This window comes from Hyperolius riggenbachi, chromosome 3 (genome assembly GCF_040937935.1).
Source record: "Hyperolius riggenbachi isolate aHypRig1 chromosome 3, aHypRig1.pri, whole genome shotgun sequence".
In the NCBI taxonomy this organism is placed as follows: domain Eukaryota; kingdom Metazoa; phylum Chordata; class Amphibia; order Anura; family Hyperoliidae; genus Hyperolius; species Hyperolius riggenbachi.
The window spans coordinates 220,314,407-220,332,219 of record NC_090648.1 but is presented as its reverse complement, the minus strand read 5'-3'; the positions used below and the strand labels follow the sequence as shown (position 1 = coordinate 220,332,219).

At 42.1% G+C, this 17,813-nt stretch overlaps 1 protein-coding gene across 1 annotated transcript; it reads left to right on the top strand.

Annotated features, from left to right (window-relative positions):
• Positions 1-798: 798 nt before the first annotated feature.
• Positions 799-3,632, top strand: LOC137561312 (C2 calcium-dependent domain-containing protein 4C-like). The gene is made up of 2 exons (XM_068272589.1): positions 799-895; positions 1,160-3,632. Exon 2 carries the CDS (start codon positions 1,188-1,190, stop codon positions 2,400-2,402), a length of 1,215 nt encoding a protein of 404 aa, XP_068128690.1. The 5' UTR covers positions 799-895; positions 1,160-1,187; the 3' UTR covers positions 2,403-3,632.
• The last annotated feature ends 14,181 nt before the right edge of the window (positions 3,633-17,813 follow it).

The window sequence follows — 17,813 nt, the reverse complement described above, 5'->3', positions numbered from 1 at the left end:
CTTACCTGGGGCTTTATCCAGCCTCCTGGACTCCTACTGTGCCCACAACATCTTCCTGATCCACTCCAGGCAGCGGTGGCAACCCCCGCAAAGCTGGGCAGTCGCCATGAGTTAGAGGCTACTGTGCACGAGTGGCCCCTAGCAGCGCGCACCCTGGTCGCGCTCCAGTCCTGTAGCCGGGAGCATTCTGCGCATGCGCAGTACGTGCAATTCGCTACTGTGCATGTGCAAAGAGCTGGGAGCGTGACCAGAATGCTACTGTAAGTATCCTTGTTTCCACTTACTAACTCTACAAAATTAGGAAGCCCCATCCTCAAGCAACACTGTGCTTTCTGCCACAAATCTACCTCTAGAATACAGAAGATCTATAGGAACAGCAGAATCCATCATTCCATCAGAAACTGCAAATTACATTTGGGCTGCAGTCAGTGGAGCTGCTCTCTTCAGCTGTCAAAAAGTACACAGAATTTATCATGTTTAGGGCTAACATAAAACTGTAAGCGACAAGTTTGGATACTTACAGTAGTAGATGCTTACAGTTTTATGTCAACCCTAAACATGATAAATTCTATGTACTTTTTGACCTTATTTCAGCCTGTAAAACAAATGTCTATATTTCCTGCATCTGACAACTCATTCAGTGCTCAAGTAACAAAACTCCGTTGTGTCACTGTATTTCCCTGCGTCCTTTTCCAGTGAAAGATGTACGCCACCCACTAACCACTGATTCGCTGGAGCAGAGCTTAATTCAGCTATATAAGCAGGTCTAGAGACAGCTGAGCTCACTCACTGCTGAAGGCTAAAAGAGCACAGATTTCCTTGTCGTCCTTTGCTTTGGATCTTACGGAGAGAATTTGTTCTGAGTGATATGAGCAGCAATTTATAATTGTAACAGGTAATTTCTTCCATTTCAATTTACACTGACTAGTAGCAGCTTGTTTATTAGTTTGAAAGGGGATCTAATGAAAGTATTGTACTTGTTTGTGTTTATTATTGTGTTCATTTTTTTTAAATCAAAACATACAGAAGCAATATAGCCAAGCAAAAATATTTTAGGAACTGAAATGTGACCTGCACATGACATTTTTAACAGTTTATGTCACACAACTTACAGCTTTATAAAGGTTCACTGATAGCTTATTTCATTTTCTCTTTACAGAATCATAGTCATTTTCTGATTGAAGCATATGTGGCTGTTGGACAAGCTGAAAGTACCTGACATGCCGAGACAGGCATCTGATCTGACAATGCGAGGATACATTACTGACAACAAGCAGCGCCCTATTCCTTGTCCCAATGTCCTTACTCCAGACAGAATCCCAGAGTTCTGTATTCCTCCTCGAATTTCAACTCAGAGAGGTGTGAGGATGAAATCACTCTACAGGTCTGTGCCTGACCTCAGTGGAGCTACCTATGGAGGCTTTAGTGCACCAGAGACACATGTAATACAGGTGGACAGTGCAGATGAGATTATGGAGGATGAAGGTACAAATGCAGACCCTCAGGCACAAGCAGCTCTGTCCCTTCCACATCTTCCTAAGGCCCATACCTCCTATGGATTCTGCACCTTACTGGAAAGCCCCAACACCAGAAGAAAAGAATCCCTATTTCATGATGACCCTGTCAACCTTCCAATTCTGCTGCACAGGTCTCGAGCTAACACCACCACATGCAATAGAGCATCCTCTTATAGCAACTTCATGACATTGAAGCTGAGGTCGTTAAGTCGCTCAGGCACCTTGGACAGTGAAACGTCCTCTTCAACTGACTCTTCTCCATTTAGTTCCCCTATGCTTCACAGATCTCCACCAAGGGGTAACTCTTTACTGAAAGCCATAAGTCAGGACAGGCTGTTTTCTAGAGCACTGAAGAGAAAGGGAAAGCTTGGACTATCTAGAAACAATTCGCTCTCAGCTGATGAGTGCAGCTCCACAGACAGCAGCCCAAATATAATTCGCAGAGTTTCTGATGGAATGATGGATTCTGTTTTTCCTATAGATCTTCTGTATTCTAGAGGTAGCTTTGTGGCAGAAAGCACAGTGTTGCTCGAGAATGGGGCTTCCCTCCGTTTAACAACAGAATATTGCCATGCAGCACAAAGACTACATGTCCGACTAATCAGTATAGAAGGACTTTACCATCCAGGTACTGACCCCAAAACCATTAACTGCTTCGTGGCACTGTCTATTACACCTGGAAAACAGCAGAAACAGAAAAGCACTGTCATAAGAAGGAGCAGAAACCCCATCTTTAATGAAGACTTCTTCTTTGAGAATCTGCCCCAAACAAAACTACATAGCTGCTGCCTTAAGATTAAAGCCATCAACAAAGCATTTGGCATAAAAAGAGACTGTGTCATGGGGCAAAGTGAACTCCCTTTACTCAGCATCTTATCCCTTTAAAAATAAAAAATCCATAACATTTCAAAGCACCTTAATCCAGACTAAGAACAAATGGACCACTGTGACTGACAATATTTGGGTAACAACTCAGGCATTAGTCCTAAATCCTTGAAAATTAGTATTTACTTTGCTAAGAACATGTGTTTCAGATGGTAGCTGTCCTAATGCTCTGTGAGGTATTGCACTATAGGAGATGTATAAACATAGAACAGTGAACCTAACCTGTGATCAATTAATGCATTAAATGCATGGAATTACAAATTCTCCTTTAACATATCATCCTAGTGTATGTATGAATATTTTCTGCCCTTGATGGTGCATTTTGTTTTGTACTGGAGTCCTACTTAAAAATGTCAGCTATATTAGAGTTCACACCAGTTACATTAAATGTGCTTTAAAGTGTTTTCTTGAAAATAACACTGTAATACTTTATGATTCATATGTCCTACAACAGGGTCTCTCAACTCAGTCCTCAAGTAACCCCAACATTTTGTGGAAATCCACAGAGGTAGTAAATGAGTTCTGCTGAGACACTAATTACCTGACCTGTGCAGGTTTGTGGTTTCCTGCAAAACATGCACTGTTGGGGGTACTTGAGGACTGCATTGAGAAACCATTCCCTGTGACATCTGTTCCTGAAAATGAGAACATTTATTTTCCTTGTCCTCATGAATAAAAAACTGCATTATCCATCTGTGATATGCAAATCTGGTGCTGATAACTTTTAGCTGTGGTGGAACTATATATCCCAGAATCCACTACTATTTGCATATTGGGCTTTGTAGTTCCACCACAACTACAGAGGTACAAACAAGTTCATGGTCTAGGAGTAGGAGAAACACTGTTATTTATTAGAAGTTTTTACCCAATGTGGCTATTCACATATCATGGTTGTGTTATTATTGTGATTACGTGTACCTGTAAGCCATTCAGATGCATTTAGCATTAACCACTCTGGCCAGTCATGTTCCTGACTGTAAGCACAAAGGATGGCACCATGAATAGACTGAGTGTTATGCATGTATTGTGTCACCCACAATATGTTTGATGCCAATAACATTTCCAAAAGTATGTATATATATATATATTTATATATTTATTTATTATTTTTGTATTTGCCCTCTAACCATTTGGGTATTTCCATCATTGTTGTAACATATGTATAAAGGAGTGCTAGTGCTTGTCCCTATATATGACCACAACTTGTAAAGAATGTCTATTTTTGTATTTCTTGACCAATAAACTTGGTATTTATTTTCATGATACTTATCTGACTGTTCATCTTATTATGGTTATATCTGTAGTGTTTCTCTTCCAAAACACTAATTGTCCTGTCTCCTATGGAAACAAAGTGGTAACGAGTACAGCGCACACAGTGATTATGCTTGTGACGAGCCTTATAAATCTGCCTTAGCTCCTGTGTGTGTGTGTGTGTGCCTTGTGTCTCTGTAGTAAGATTTATAAGCGGGAAGTAAATATTGACAAAGGTGAAGCTCGCAATGATATATCCCTGCCTAATAATAAACTACAGTCTACATTTTCTTTCCACACTGATGATCCGTATTCACGAGGAGGAGGCATGGACACAGTCACTTAGTAACGCTGCATTAACCCTAATCCAGCCACATTCAAATCGAGTTTAGAGCACAAAACATGGAAATGCGTAGACTACACAGATCATATGACCCTGTGTTAACGATAACACTATCAAGGTGCATGAATGGTCTTATTTCAGCTATGTTGAGGCTCTCAATGCTTTTTCTCAGGAACACAGCAGCTTCTCAGCAGACGCCTGTCTGTCCAGGTCAGGATGTTTTGCATTATACGCCATCCATATGGATAAAGCCTAGCTTAGGTTCCTGATATATTAATATGCATTTTAGTTTGTGCACCAAAACACTTACCGGTACCACATTAACCCCCATTGCTTTTCTAGAACTGGTCTGACACAAGATAAAGCAAATGCTTATAAGCACTGGAAATTTTCTGGAAGTTACCCCTGGAGGAGGTCACTATGGTGATTCTGCTTTACTGACACTGGGATTGACTTTCTGAAGTCCTCCAGCTCTGTAGATCATTGGAGAACAGAAGCTTCTGCAGGCCTGCATTCATTAAAAATTGCCTGCTACCAGGTGACATATTTGCAAATCATACCTGGGTCATATTAGATCAAAGTAAAGTTTGCTGAAAGGTTGTTGAGTGAGTTGACAGTTGTACAGTCATAGTTGCATGTCCATGCCTACTTTGAGTCCTGTGCTGGCTAGGAATACTTTAGTAAATTAATCCCTAACTAAAAACAGTTGACACGTTTTGTATAGGCAAAACAGAGGTGCCAAAAGAATACGAATCGCTAAAATGTTTAAAATAAGAGGAGGTCAAGGTGGACTTACCTCTTCCAAGCAGACACAAGATACTGTTGATATTATTCAATAAAAATATTTATTCACATACTCCAGAAAGTGCAACACGTTTCGCCGGCATATCAGGCAGCTTAGCGCTAAGAGGCGTTGCACTTTCTGGAGTATGTAAATAAATATTTTTGTTGAATAATATCAACAGTATCTTGTGTCTGCTTGGAGGAGGTAAGTCCACCTCTTATTTTAAACTTTTTAGCGATTTTTATCCTTTTGGCGCCTCTATTTTGCCTATACATTAGCTGGTGGAGGGGTATTGCCCCTTTCTTCTGATCTACAGGGAGTGACTTCTTAAACCTGAGTGGGGACAGGTCTAATACTCCCCACCTGCCTATTCAGTGGTTGCCTGGAGGGTAACCCTGGTTTGTGAGTATTATTACATACTTGCTTTTTCATATCCATTTACCACTACATACTACACTATATTGGGCTTCCGGGGGCTCCTCTTTGTGTTCAATTAACAAGTTTGTTTTATTTGTAATGCTTCAAGGCTACCAATACAGCCTTAAATCTCTGCACTTGACTGATGGCACGGCTACTATGCAGCCTCATCACCTAACCAGTACTATTTACAGTAGAGCTTAAGTGCACTGATTTAAGCACACATTTATAGCATTTATAGCCTGCACTAAGAACATGTAAAATATATATATATATATATATATATATATATATATATATATATACACCCTCAGAGATGCCAACCCACTCTGCCCATCCTATCTAGGTTGCTAGGAAATACGTGAATAGTATACAGTGACACATACACACATCCCAGTGTACGTATTGGGGAGCCGACGGTGAGTTGGATGCCAGGAGAACTGATTGATGGCTCTCCATGCTGCCACAAAACTCCCCTGTGACATTAAATACTATTGCCCCTCCCAGTTGTTGCAACCCGGAGGGAGATGTAATTCGGGGTGCGGCAACCGCCGGAGCCCCAAATTACCCATACGTGCCCCGCGCAGCATTACATTGCTGCTATGGAGCGCCTGGTTTTTAACGTCGCATGAGCTCTGGTCATATTTTTATACATGTTATTGTGTCTGCTCCCCTGATGAAACTTTGTGATGTGCAATATGTTGGGTCATTTACAGTGGTTTGCAAAAGTATTCGGCCCTCTTGAAGTTTTCCACATTTTGTCATATTACTGCCACAAACATGAATCAATTTTATTGGAATTCCATGTGAAAGACAAATACAAAGTGGTGTACATTTGAGAAGTGGAACGAAAATCATACATAATTCCAAACATTTTTGCGTAATTATTCAGCCCCCTTTGGTCTGAGTGCAGTCAGTTGCCCATAGACATTGCCTGATGAGTGCTAATGACTAAATAGAGTGCACCTGTGTGTAATCTAATGTCAGTACAAATACAGCTGCTCTGTGACGGCCTCAGAGGTTGTCTAAGAGAATATTGGGAGAAACGAGCAACAACACCATGAAGTCCAAAGAACACACCAGACAGGTCAGGGATAAAGTTATTGAGAAATTTAAAGGGAACCTTAACTGCTGCGGAAAAATAAATTCACTTACCTGGGGGCTTTCCCAAGCCTCCTGCAGCCGTCCTGTGCCCGCGCCGGTCCTTCGGTGCCCTCCGGTCTCCCTCCGCCGCTGAGTTTCGATTTCGGACGACTGCCAGTCGTCCTGGGGCCTCTTCCGCATTCCTTGTCGTAAACTGCAGTAAAGCGCGTCCGCATGACGCCAAACGCGTCATCGCATGACGTCAAACGCGTCATGCGGACGCGCTTTACTGCAGTTTACGACCAGGAATGCGGAAGAGGCCCCAGGACGACTGGCAGTCGTCCGAAATCGAAACTTAGCGGCGGAGGGAGACCGGAGGGCACCGAAGGACCGGCGCGGGCACAGGACGGCTGCAGGAGGCTTGGGAAAGCCCCCAGGTAAGTGAATTTATTTTTCCGCAGCAGTTAAGGTTCCCTTTAAAGCAGGCTTAGGCTCCAAATAGATTTCCAAAGCCTTAAACATCCCAAGCGATCATTCAGAAATGGAAGGAGTATGGCACAACTGTAAACCTACCAAGACAAGGCCATCCACCTTAACTCACAGACAGAACCAGGAGAGCGCTGATCAGAAATGCAGTCAAGAGGCCCATGGTGACTCTGGACAAGCTGCAAAGACCTACAGCTCAGGTGGGGGAATCTGTCCATAGGACAACTATTAGTCGTGCACTGCACAAAGTTGGCCTTTATGGAAAAGTGGCAAGAAGAAAGCCATTGTTAACAGAAAAGCATAAGAAGTCTTGTTTGCAATTTGCCACAAGCCATGTGGGGGACACAGCAAACATGTGGAAGAAGGTGCACTGGTCAGATGAGACCAAAATGGAACTTTTTAGCCAAAATGCAAAACGCTATGTGTGGGCGGAAAACTAACACTGCACATCACTCTGAACACACCATCCCCACTGTCAAATATGGTGGTGGCAGCATCATGCTCTGGGGGTGCTTCTCTTCAGCAGGGACAGGGAAGCTGGTCAGAGTTGATGGGAAGATGGATGGGGCAAAATACGGGGCAATCGTGGAAGAAAACCTCTTAGAGTCTGCAAAATACTTGAGACTGGGACGGAGGTTCACCTTCCAACAGGACAACGACCATAAACATAAAGCCAGGGCAACAATGGAATGGTTTAAAACAAAACATATCCATGTGTTAGAATGGCCCAGTCAAAGTCCAGATCTAAATCCAATTAAGAATCTGTGGAAAGATCTGAAAACTGCTGTTCACAAACGCTGTCCATCTAATCTGACTGAGCTGGAGCTGTTTTGCAAAGAAGAATGGGCAAGGATTTCAGTCTCTATAAGTGCAAAGCTGGTAGAGACATCAGACATACCCTAAAAGACTGGCAGCTGTAATTGCAGCAAAAGGTGGTTCTACAACGTATTGACTCAGGGGGCTGAATAATTACACACACCCTACTTTGCAGTTATTACTTTTTTTAAAATGTTTGGAATCATGTATGATTTTCATTCCACTTCTCACATGTACACCACTTTGTGTTGGTCTTTCTTGTGGAATTACAATAAAATTGATTCATGTTTGTGGCAGTAATATGACAAAATGTGGAAACTTCAAGGGGGCTGAATACTTTTGCAAACCACTGTATGTACCTAAAACACTGTATATTTGTCCCTACCGTGTAGGGTACAGCACTTCTGGTTTGCATATTTTTTTTGTTTAGTTGTGGTTCAAAGCTGGGGATATAAAGTTTGAGATACTGTAATTAATGGTCCTCCCGAGGTTCATTTCCACTGGTTTCCGATGCGTAGCCCCACCCCCTAAGCAGAAAGGTCATAGATTATTTTCTGTCTCCAATTAGAGAAGGACAGATGACCTCTTGTGTTAGGAGGCAGGGCTACGAACCGGAAGCTGGACATCAGGAGATCCGGCAAGTATATTAAACTTTATTTAAGTTTTAAATCACCCCCAAAACTCACGGCATAATCGCTCTAGAAAAGCAATTCAAACACAATTTTGTAGCATTCTTATCCGTTGTATTGGAGCGCAATTGCTGCAACATGCTGCAGGACCCACGATTACAATTTGGCCTAATCACAATCATAGGTGAGGGTTTCCCTCCATTGACGTTCATTGGCAAAGTTCTTTTTTTCGTGCTCAAGTGAGTCCAAGACCTAAAACATGGTAGCAAAAAGAAGTGTATAGCAGTTACAGTCCACTGTTTCAGGCTATTGCCCTTTTTGGAGAGTAGGGGGGGACTAGAGTGTACTATTAACCATTTTTTGGGAGGTTGGATAGTGTACTGGTTAAAAGAAACGTGAAACTTCACATGTACCAGCTTTTATACTTACCTGGGGCTATCTAAACCCCTATGCAGGTCATGTGCTACATCGCTATCCTCCCAGGCCACTCCTTTCCTCCACAATCTCGCCCAGTACATTTCCCAGTCACGCTCCACTGCTCATGCAGAGCCCGGGCGCTCGAACACGGCGAATCCAGCGCTGGAGACTTGGGCGCAGCAGCGCATGAGACTTGGGCGCAGCCGGCGCCACCATAGGCCGTAATAGGAACTACGGCTATAGCATGCACGGAGTAACTTCAGCGCCCTCAGAAGACGGAGCTGAAGTTGCTTTTAAAACAATAATTTGGCTTCCAGCTATTTCATTCCCCCACTATCCATGGCGGCCTGGAGGGAGAATAGTAATTTACATGGCCCGGACTTGTGCGGCATCAGGATCAGCCATATACCAGCTGTGTCCTGCGCCCAAGTCTCCAGGGCCGATACCTCTCGTACGCCGGCCGCTCAAGTGCCCCTACTGCTCCGCTTGAACAAAATATCAAAGTTTCAGCATGACCATAATGATTGTACTAATGGATATGTAAACAATTGGCAAAGATGACCTTCCACAGGTAGAAGCCGAAATAACAAGTAGAAGACCATATATCTGTCGTAAGTACAACTGCGGAAGCTGTGACCATGGCACGTCATTTAGCAAGGACTGGGAAACACTGCTGTACAAGATTGTGTGAATAGAATAAAATATGTTTATCCACTGTAGGGATTGTCAATGTGTTGCTAATTTTTCCAGCTTGCAAGCAAATGTAATAGAAATTGTATGCAGTTTGACATTAGATCAAGCCATAATGTCTGGAAGTGCATTTGATTGGCAAGCTGCATACATTCACCAATGCCTTTGTATGTGAGCTGAAAAAATTAGCACCTCATTGATCCTTTATACTCCACTGTGCATATTATATATAAAAAATAACGTCATATGCCAGGTTATTTTAATGAACTACCAGAAAATGCATAATTGCTATGTTTTATGATTAGGGATATGATAAATCAACAGCATGAGGTTTGTAAGTTTGTAAGCCAAGCCATTATTTTTTCTATTCTTGTTTGTTTTGACCATGCTTGTGATTGGATACAATACAGTACAATACAATTGCATTTGTAAAGCGCTTTTCTCCCATTAGACTCAAAGCGCATTGGATGGTTAAATAGACAACACACTTGGCAGCCATAAATATAAAGAGCTGATTTCTTGTCACATCCTTGACAGGCTCACCATATATTCCGACCAACAATATATGGTAGTTAAGAATGTAAAGATTATATAATTCTTTCAATCTCCATATATTCATCTGTCAATTTTTTTGTGACAAAATACCAGCAGTGGATACATATGTTTTAAACCTTTCAAAATCTTTTAAAATAATTGTATTTTATAATGTAAAAATTTTAACGGCTGCTTTTGGCTTATCCAGATGAGAAGTGCAGTGATTGTTTTGTGTCTTTTGTTGTAAGGTGTGTGGCTGCTTTTGGCTTATCCTTAGGAGAAGTGCAGTGATTGTTTTGTGTATTTTGTTGTAAGATCTGCGTGGCTGCTTTTGGTTTATCCTTAGGAGAAGTGCAGTGATTGTTTTTGTGTCTTTTGTTGTAAGATCTGCGTGGCTGCTTTTGGCTTATCCTTAGGAGAAGTGCAGTAATTGTTTTTGTGTTTTTGTGTCTTTTGTTGTAAGATCTGCGTGGCTGCTTTTGGCTTATCCTTAGGAGAAGTGCAGTGATTGTTTTTGTGTCTTTTGTTGTAAGATCTGCGTGGCTGCTTTTGGCTTATCCTTAGAAGAAGTGCAGTGATTGTTTTTGTGTATTTTGTTGTAAGATCTGCATGGCTGCTTTTGGCTTATCCTTAGGAGAAGTGCAGTAATTGTTTTTGTGTTTTTCTGTCTTTTGTTGTAAGATCTGCGTGGCTGCTTTTGGCTTATCCTTAGGAGAAGTGCAGTGATTGTTTTTGTGTCTTTTGTTGTAAGATCTGCATGACCACCTTCACATTTAATTACCATTTTAAGCTCTGTATATAAAAGGTTACTTCCTGCTGTTTGTAGTTGCACGTTTGACTCCTACAAGTTTGCCTTTGTTTACCCTTGCTAAGGTAGTCTCTGCTGCTAAATTTAGTCATAGTTTTCTGTAAAGTAAATACTATTGTTTTACTAGATGCCACGTGCCAAGGATAATTAATGTCACCAGCTCACACATGTTGAAAAACAGCCAGCTTGAAAAAATTATGCTGTTATCATACCATCCATCAGAACTCCATTTCAATAAAGCATATGACTAACTTTTTATAAACACCTTCACAAGCAAAAACATAGATATTTCCACAGTACAGAAGCGAAAGGATGCTTTAAATTACACTAGGTCACATACTGTAACAATGAGAATCTGTAACGAAAAAAGTCCCATGTGAGGAAATAACCTCAGGAGGGGGAAGCCTCTGGATTCTACTCTCCTTTGTCCCAAGGTGGCAGCACTAGAAGCCCTCAATCAGCGGGCATGTAAATATTTACCTTCCCCGGCACCAGCGCAGATGCATTAGTGGCTCTCTGATCGGGATCAGGTGGAAGTAGCCGATCCCAGTCGGCTATTTCTGTCCAATCCCATGGGGAGCCACTACCAAGCCTGCGCTGGAACTGGAGAAGGTAAATATTGCGCCTGCGCCACAGTACGTCAAATTGTCAGCTGTGGTTTGGGGGGGGGCGGAGCTGTCACCGTGGGAATCACAGCATTTAGACATATTCGGATAACTGAATCAATATTATACCATCTTCAGATGTCAGTTTGAAAAAAAGATCAAAATAAGTAAAGTACTTGGAGGAGAATAGCATATATATGTCCGGTAGATCCCTAGTAACTTAAATCAATAGAACTCAATTCAGAGTTATTAGTCTCTAGTTATTATAAGTTGGACCAGCTCAAAGAGGGACTTTAGTGAAAAGGGGGAAAAAAGAAATCAATACATTGAATAGTAAGTAGTTAAAAATATAAGAGAGATCAAGAAATGATTGATATTCGCCATGTAATTTGATTATTTAGGGCCTTTTTCCACTACACGCAGATTGGATGCAGAATGGATGCAGAAAAACTGACTCCAATGAATGCCTATGGGAAAATCTGCATCAGAAAAATCGCGTTTAGTGGAAACAGGCCCATAGGCATTTATTGGAGTCAGTTTTTCTGCATCCATTCTGCATCCAATCTGCGTGTAGTTGAAACAGGCCCTTAGTTTGATCCACAATCAGCCTATATGTCATCATCTTTACTACTAGCAGATATGAAAAAAAAAACAGTCAGCAACAATTGCCATTACCTATAAACACCCCCCCTAACAATGCAATACTCTAAAAGGTTTTTCTTGTAGACCTACATATGCACAGAGGGAGATATTGGTTGCTTGGCAGTTGTAAACAGCCGTTATTTCCCACAGTGCAACAAGGCTCCACCAGTGTGATGATCTATTTGAGAAAAAGTTTTCTCATGAAAAAAAGGGTATCATCAGTGTGCGCCGACAGGGTCATATGCATAGCGCACCAACCCCCCCCCCCCGCAAGCCACTTGCACACCCGCCGCACTCCCTTCACTGCCCCTCGCCCAGTGACATATTCCCTGCTGGATAGGAAGTACATTACTGGGATTCCTGACTTTCCTCATGTATTTGTGTCACTTCAAGCATGTGCGCCGCACCGCTGCCAACAAATGACTTCAATGCATCCTGTCGCAGCGGAACTCGCTTGGTAATGCAATGTTGACTTTGAAGTGGGTCAGTGGCGAATCGGATACTTCTGGCACAACAAAATGCGATTAGTGTACTGGGCTCCATACACTTTCTTTGCTGTTGCGATACCATGTGCAGAAAGGGTAACACAATGCAAAAAAAAGGTCCTAAAGGTTAAAAATCAAAGCTTAAAGAGGAACTTCAGCCTAAACAAACCTGCTGTCATTACGTTACATTAGTTATGTTAATTAGAATAGATAGGTAATATAATCTCTTACCCCCTCTGTTTTAAAAGAACAGGCAAATGTTTGTGATTCATGGGGGCTGCCATCTTTATCATGGGGCAGCCATCTTTTTGGTTGAAAGGAGGTGGCAGGGAGCATGAGACACAGTTTCAACTGTCCTGTGTCCTGATTACCCCTCCCAGCTGCGCACCCTAAGCTTCAAATGTCAAATTAAAAATGTTAAAAAAAAAATTGCACCAAAACAGCAGAACGAGAACAACATTATCAGAAATCCCATCATGCTTTGCACAGCATCAGGGGAAAAATGCCCAGGCAGTTTTCTTCTGTGCAGCTAAAAATGAGGCTTGTAAAAGAGAAACAAAGTTCTGATGCTGTGAAACTGTTAAAGAAACACCAGGCCTTTTCAGTGCTGCTGAGTCGATTTTTAGTCTGGAGGTTCACTTTAAAATTCTAACTGTTTCAGGTGAATGAACACACTTTTTTAATGTTTATACAGCTCCCGTACAAGCAAATATTAAACACTTTGGTCTTTACCCAATTCACCTTTTCTCCTAGGACATCATTTTTCACCTTCTGTTTAACTCCTTCCTGACCGCCTAACACAAATAGGCATCGGGAAGGTGGCTCCCCCAGGACCGCCTAACGCCAATCGGCGTCAAGTCCTGTGGGAGAGGATTAGCGGGGATCGCCGATTGAGCAAAGTAGCTCTGCACCGTCAACAGTCTGCCAGCTGTGAGATTTGCTGGCAGACTGAAACGAAAGCAAACGGCCGTTTGTTTTCATTGTACAGCGCTGCAATCTACTGCAGCACTGTACTGGGGACAGCCATGTCACTTGGCTGTCCCCTGGAGCTGCTCAGCATGTGATCCCCTCTCATAGGGTGATGCCTATGAGAGAGGATCACCCTGATTGGACCTCGGGGGGAGGGAAAAACATTTAAAAAAAATAGACGTTTTTATTATAAATAAAATAGCAAATAAATAAATAAACAAACACTGCAGCAGCAGTGATCAGAGTCCACCAACAGAAAGCTCTGTTGGTGGGCAGGAAAGGGGGACAGACTCATTTGGCTGCTAAGTTGTATCGCCGTGCAGCACACTGTTAAAACTGCAGTGTGCTGATTTGTAAAAAATAACCTGGTCACTAGGGGGTGTAAGCCTGTGGTCCTCAGAGGTTAAAATAACTTTTCAGCACTCTGCAATTGAAAGCTACCAAAGATTAGATGGAAAGTACTGTCAAGATTATTCTGAGTATTTTCTTGCTCGACAGTGGCTTAAATGGCATTTTACTGATAAAATGAAAATATTGCCTAGGAGAAAAAGTGATTTGAATAAGGCTTTTTGTCTGTTCCCTGCACACAGAAGTGTTGTGAACTCCAACTGACTATTAGTAAGAGTTACATTATAGTCCATATGCAATTAACTTTTTCTCCTGAGATTTTAAGCCACCAGCAAGCAAGAAAATGCTCAAAATAAATTTGGTAGTACTTTTTCACCTGCTTTTGGAATTTTTCTTGAAAGCAAAATGCTGAAAAGCTATTTTAAAAAAGAAGTTAAAAAATGATCTAGTAGATAACTCAGGAGAAAAGTTCATTGCATACGAGCCCTGGATTCTTAGCACTTACAGTAAGTATGTGACATGTTACTTTAGGTACCGTTTAAGTTGGACATTGATGGGCACATGCCTTTTTCTCAGTGTAACTATGTAACTTGGTAAATAAACTTTGCTTTGGAGAGTTGATGTTCTTGTAGCAGAATGTGCTGTTTGTATTTCCACATGGAGAGATCTCGGGGAGACTTCTAAAGCAGCAGTTGACTTTTTTGTGTCCTATGTAATTACAGGAAGATAAGATAAGAGCTGTGTTTATAGTAACTGGTGGTTTTGCTGGCATTGACCTGTTCTGCATTTGATCTTCTACTTGTGGCAAGATACACGTGGCTTTCAGTACACATGAGTTCTATGAAATCTTGGATACTGTCAAACACAGGATTTGTTATTTTAAGGAAATGCAGAGGAGACCAGGTCTTACATCAGAATTTTGTTTGTTAACCTTATCAGCTGAAATGTTATTCCAGTGTTAGTAAAGTTTGTATAACAAGAAAGAATGACTCTTTTCAGAGCAATGCCTTTTACATGGGAAACATAGCCTTAAGGTTTTGAAGTGAATTTGAATCTTATTCAGGAAGGTTCCTGATTGAGGATTCAAATACAGCATAACCTAGACTTCATACTGCAAGTGACATCTAAAGACAAAGTTTGATTGCTGTATTCTATATCTGAAGAGTGTTACTAGCTCAAGGCCTATAATATCTATATAAAAAGCAGATCACCTGCCACCAAGCACCATTTCCAGCATAGCTGTGTGAAATCACTTGTACTTGTTTGAAGGTGAATGCAGACTTGCAGAATGTATTGTATGCTGGCTAATCAGGAGCTAAGGAGCTGCTAGGTTTGGAGGCACACATAGGCCTCGATTCATGAAAGTGTGTGCGGGTAATGAAATCCGTGCGGGAAAACTCCGCGCACGGTATTTCACACTTCTGGGTGGTCATTCATAAAATTTTGTCAGTTGCGATAACAGAGCGGAGATCTCCCGCTCTAAGCTGGCGAAGGGCATGCGGAAGGCATGCGGAAACGTAGGAAGCTGCCGGAGTCCCTCCGTGCACTCCTCTCAGTGCTGCTGCTTGGGAGGTCTGTCCCATTCACTTGCACGTATTCCGCATGGTTATCGCTACATGCCGAGGTAGCGGTAATCCCCGGCCGCATCCCGCTTGCGGTAATTTTTATGAATGGGCATTTTGATACTTTTATTAACATAATCACCTCACAAGGCGGTGATTTCTCGCTCTGCTCACGAATGTCGGCTTTTCATGTGGAAAAAGCCTTTATGAATACACATTTTGCTAAGTTGTCGGTAAAGTCATCTGCTTTTAGCATTCCCGAATCGAGGCCATTGTCTACACATGGGTGCTAGATCATATAAACTCTGCATTTGCACCAGATAACATTTAACATCTTGCCCCTCAAAGTGCAGCGTTATAAAGCTGTAGGGAAGTGTGGAATAGTTACCTGCTCTGGTTGGTGGCTCCTGGCAATTGTCTTACTTATTATGTGACATCATATGAAAGGTGCTAGAAATTGATGTGAAGAAATGTGGATTTAGGGGAACAGCTGCTGGAGCAGATAACTATGTCATGCCCCCCTGCAGCTGTTCCACTCACTGCATTATGTGGAAGCCGGGAAACATTGTTAAAGGGGCACTAGGGTGAACATAGCTGATTTTAGTTATTAAATTAAATAATGTGCACAAGGAGTCCAAGTTATAAAAAACATAAATGGCTGCTGAAACGTAAAGTGGAGAGTGACCGTACATATTGCTGCAGCTGGGAAGATGGGGAGTATACTTAACAACGATTAGTGATCACTTAACAACGGTTAGTGATCTCTTCTGACTTCCGTTGCTTAAAGTACGGTACCCCTGACCTTGGCCCCAATATTTTTAATATCGTTTTGTTACTGGTGTTGTGTGACTAGCACACAACACAATCCTATAGCACCTCCTTTGAGCCCATTCTGACATAAAATATGGGCAGGGAAGAAGTGGCAGTTCTTCCTCCCCTCTGCCCATCATTAGTCCCGCCCCCTCTACTTGCCGCTATAGTTCCCCATATGATTCACTACAAACAGCGTGCAGAGGCGCTGCACTGTGTGCAGGCTTGTGGTGATTGAGGTCGAAAGTATATCCGTTCTCAAATGCCACAAGATCGCACACAGCTCAGCTCGCCTGCGCACTATGTGCAGAGATATAATATGGGGAACTACAGTGGCGAGTGGAGGGGGCTGAATTATGGACGGGCAGAGGGGAGGAAGAACTGCCACTTCCTCCACTCCATATTTGACGCTCTGCTCAGTCGAAGATTACAACTGAGCAGAATGGGGGCTACAGGGGGTGCTGGAGGGGGAAAGGATGGTGCTGTGTGCTAGTCAGAGCACAAGAACAATATTAAAAGTATCAAGGGGGGGGGGGAGCGAACCAGATCAGGGGTACTTTAAGTTGTGTACTTCTCATCTTCTCAGCTGCAGCAATATGTACTGTCACACACCACTTTACGATTCACCAGCAATTTACTTTTTTTATAACTTGGACCTCTTGTACACATTATTTATTTTATTTGCTAAATTCAGCTATGTTCGGTATAGTGCCCCTTTAGGGTGAAGAGGGTGCAACAGCACTTTTTATTGAGGCGCTTGAAGTATTGCTGATGGGCAACATTGTGGTTGCATGTGTTTAATAGAAGGTAGTGACATGCTGGCACTTGTTGTTGGATGGGGACATTATGGTTTCACTTATTTGGAGGAGGACTGGGGGCTGTGAATAGACCTGAAATTCTGATAATACCTATAGATGTGAATATTTCCTACCCACAAAAAAACACTCATTACAAGAAAAGACCCTTAGACGTCTTAGTTGGCAATGTGGAAATGAGATTTTGGCACTGTTTCATACACCAGATTTGTTGACAAAGAACATAATTACTTGCAGAAAAATGGTTGAAACTGGTTAAAAAATATAAGAAAAAGGCCTTGTGTTTCAGTTACATGTCATGTAAATTTTTAGCAAAAGAGCTACAGTTATTGAAACAAACGTCACGTCATGTTGCATAATGCTATGTATGCACATTTTAAGGCCTGGTAGATCCCCTGCTTTCTTGATCATTCATAATCTTCTCTGCAGTTTTCACACAATGTATTGCATCCCCATCCAGTGGAGGTATGACCAGTATGTTGTCCCAACACTCGGTTACATCCAGGCCTTTAAGTACTTTAAGATATTCAAACTGAAATAGTAGAAAGTAGAGGTACCACCAGAACTTACAAGGCAGAAACACAGGCAATAATAAACAGGCAGTTCAGGTTCTCACATGTTAATGAGGTAAACATCAACCAGGGAATGAGCAAGGTATAGTCCAGACAAGCCGGGGTCATACACAAAGAATCCAATCCAATGTCAATACCAAAGGATAATCCAAAGAGTAGTCAAGTACAGGTAATTGGTCAGTCCAGGCAGCAAACAAAGGGTAAATCAGGTTCAGGCAAACGGTCACAACATTCTATAGGCAAATATCGCACCCAGCAGCTAGCACCAGCAACTAATGTTATCACGGGCAGCTAGTGATTGTCAATGTAGACCATTATATATCAGAGTCAGCCAATCAGAAGTAG

What these genes read in the sequence shown, in the direction of transcription:
- LOC137561312 (XM_068272589.1), top strand. Translation starts at nt 1,188, where the DNA reads ATGTGGCTGTTGGACAAGCTGAAAGTACCTGACATGCCGAGACAGGCA.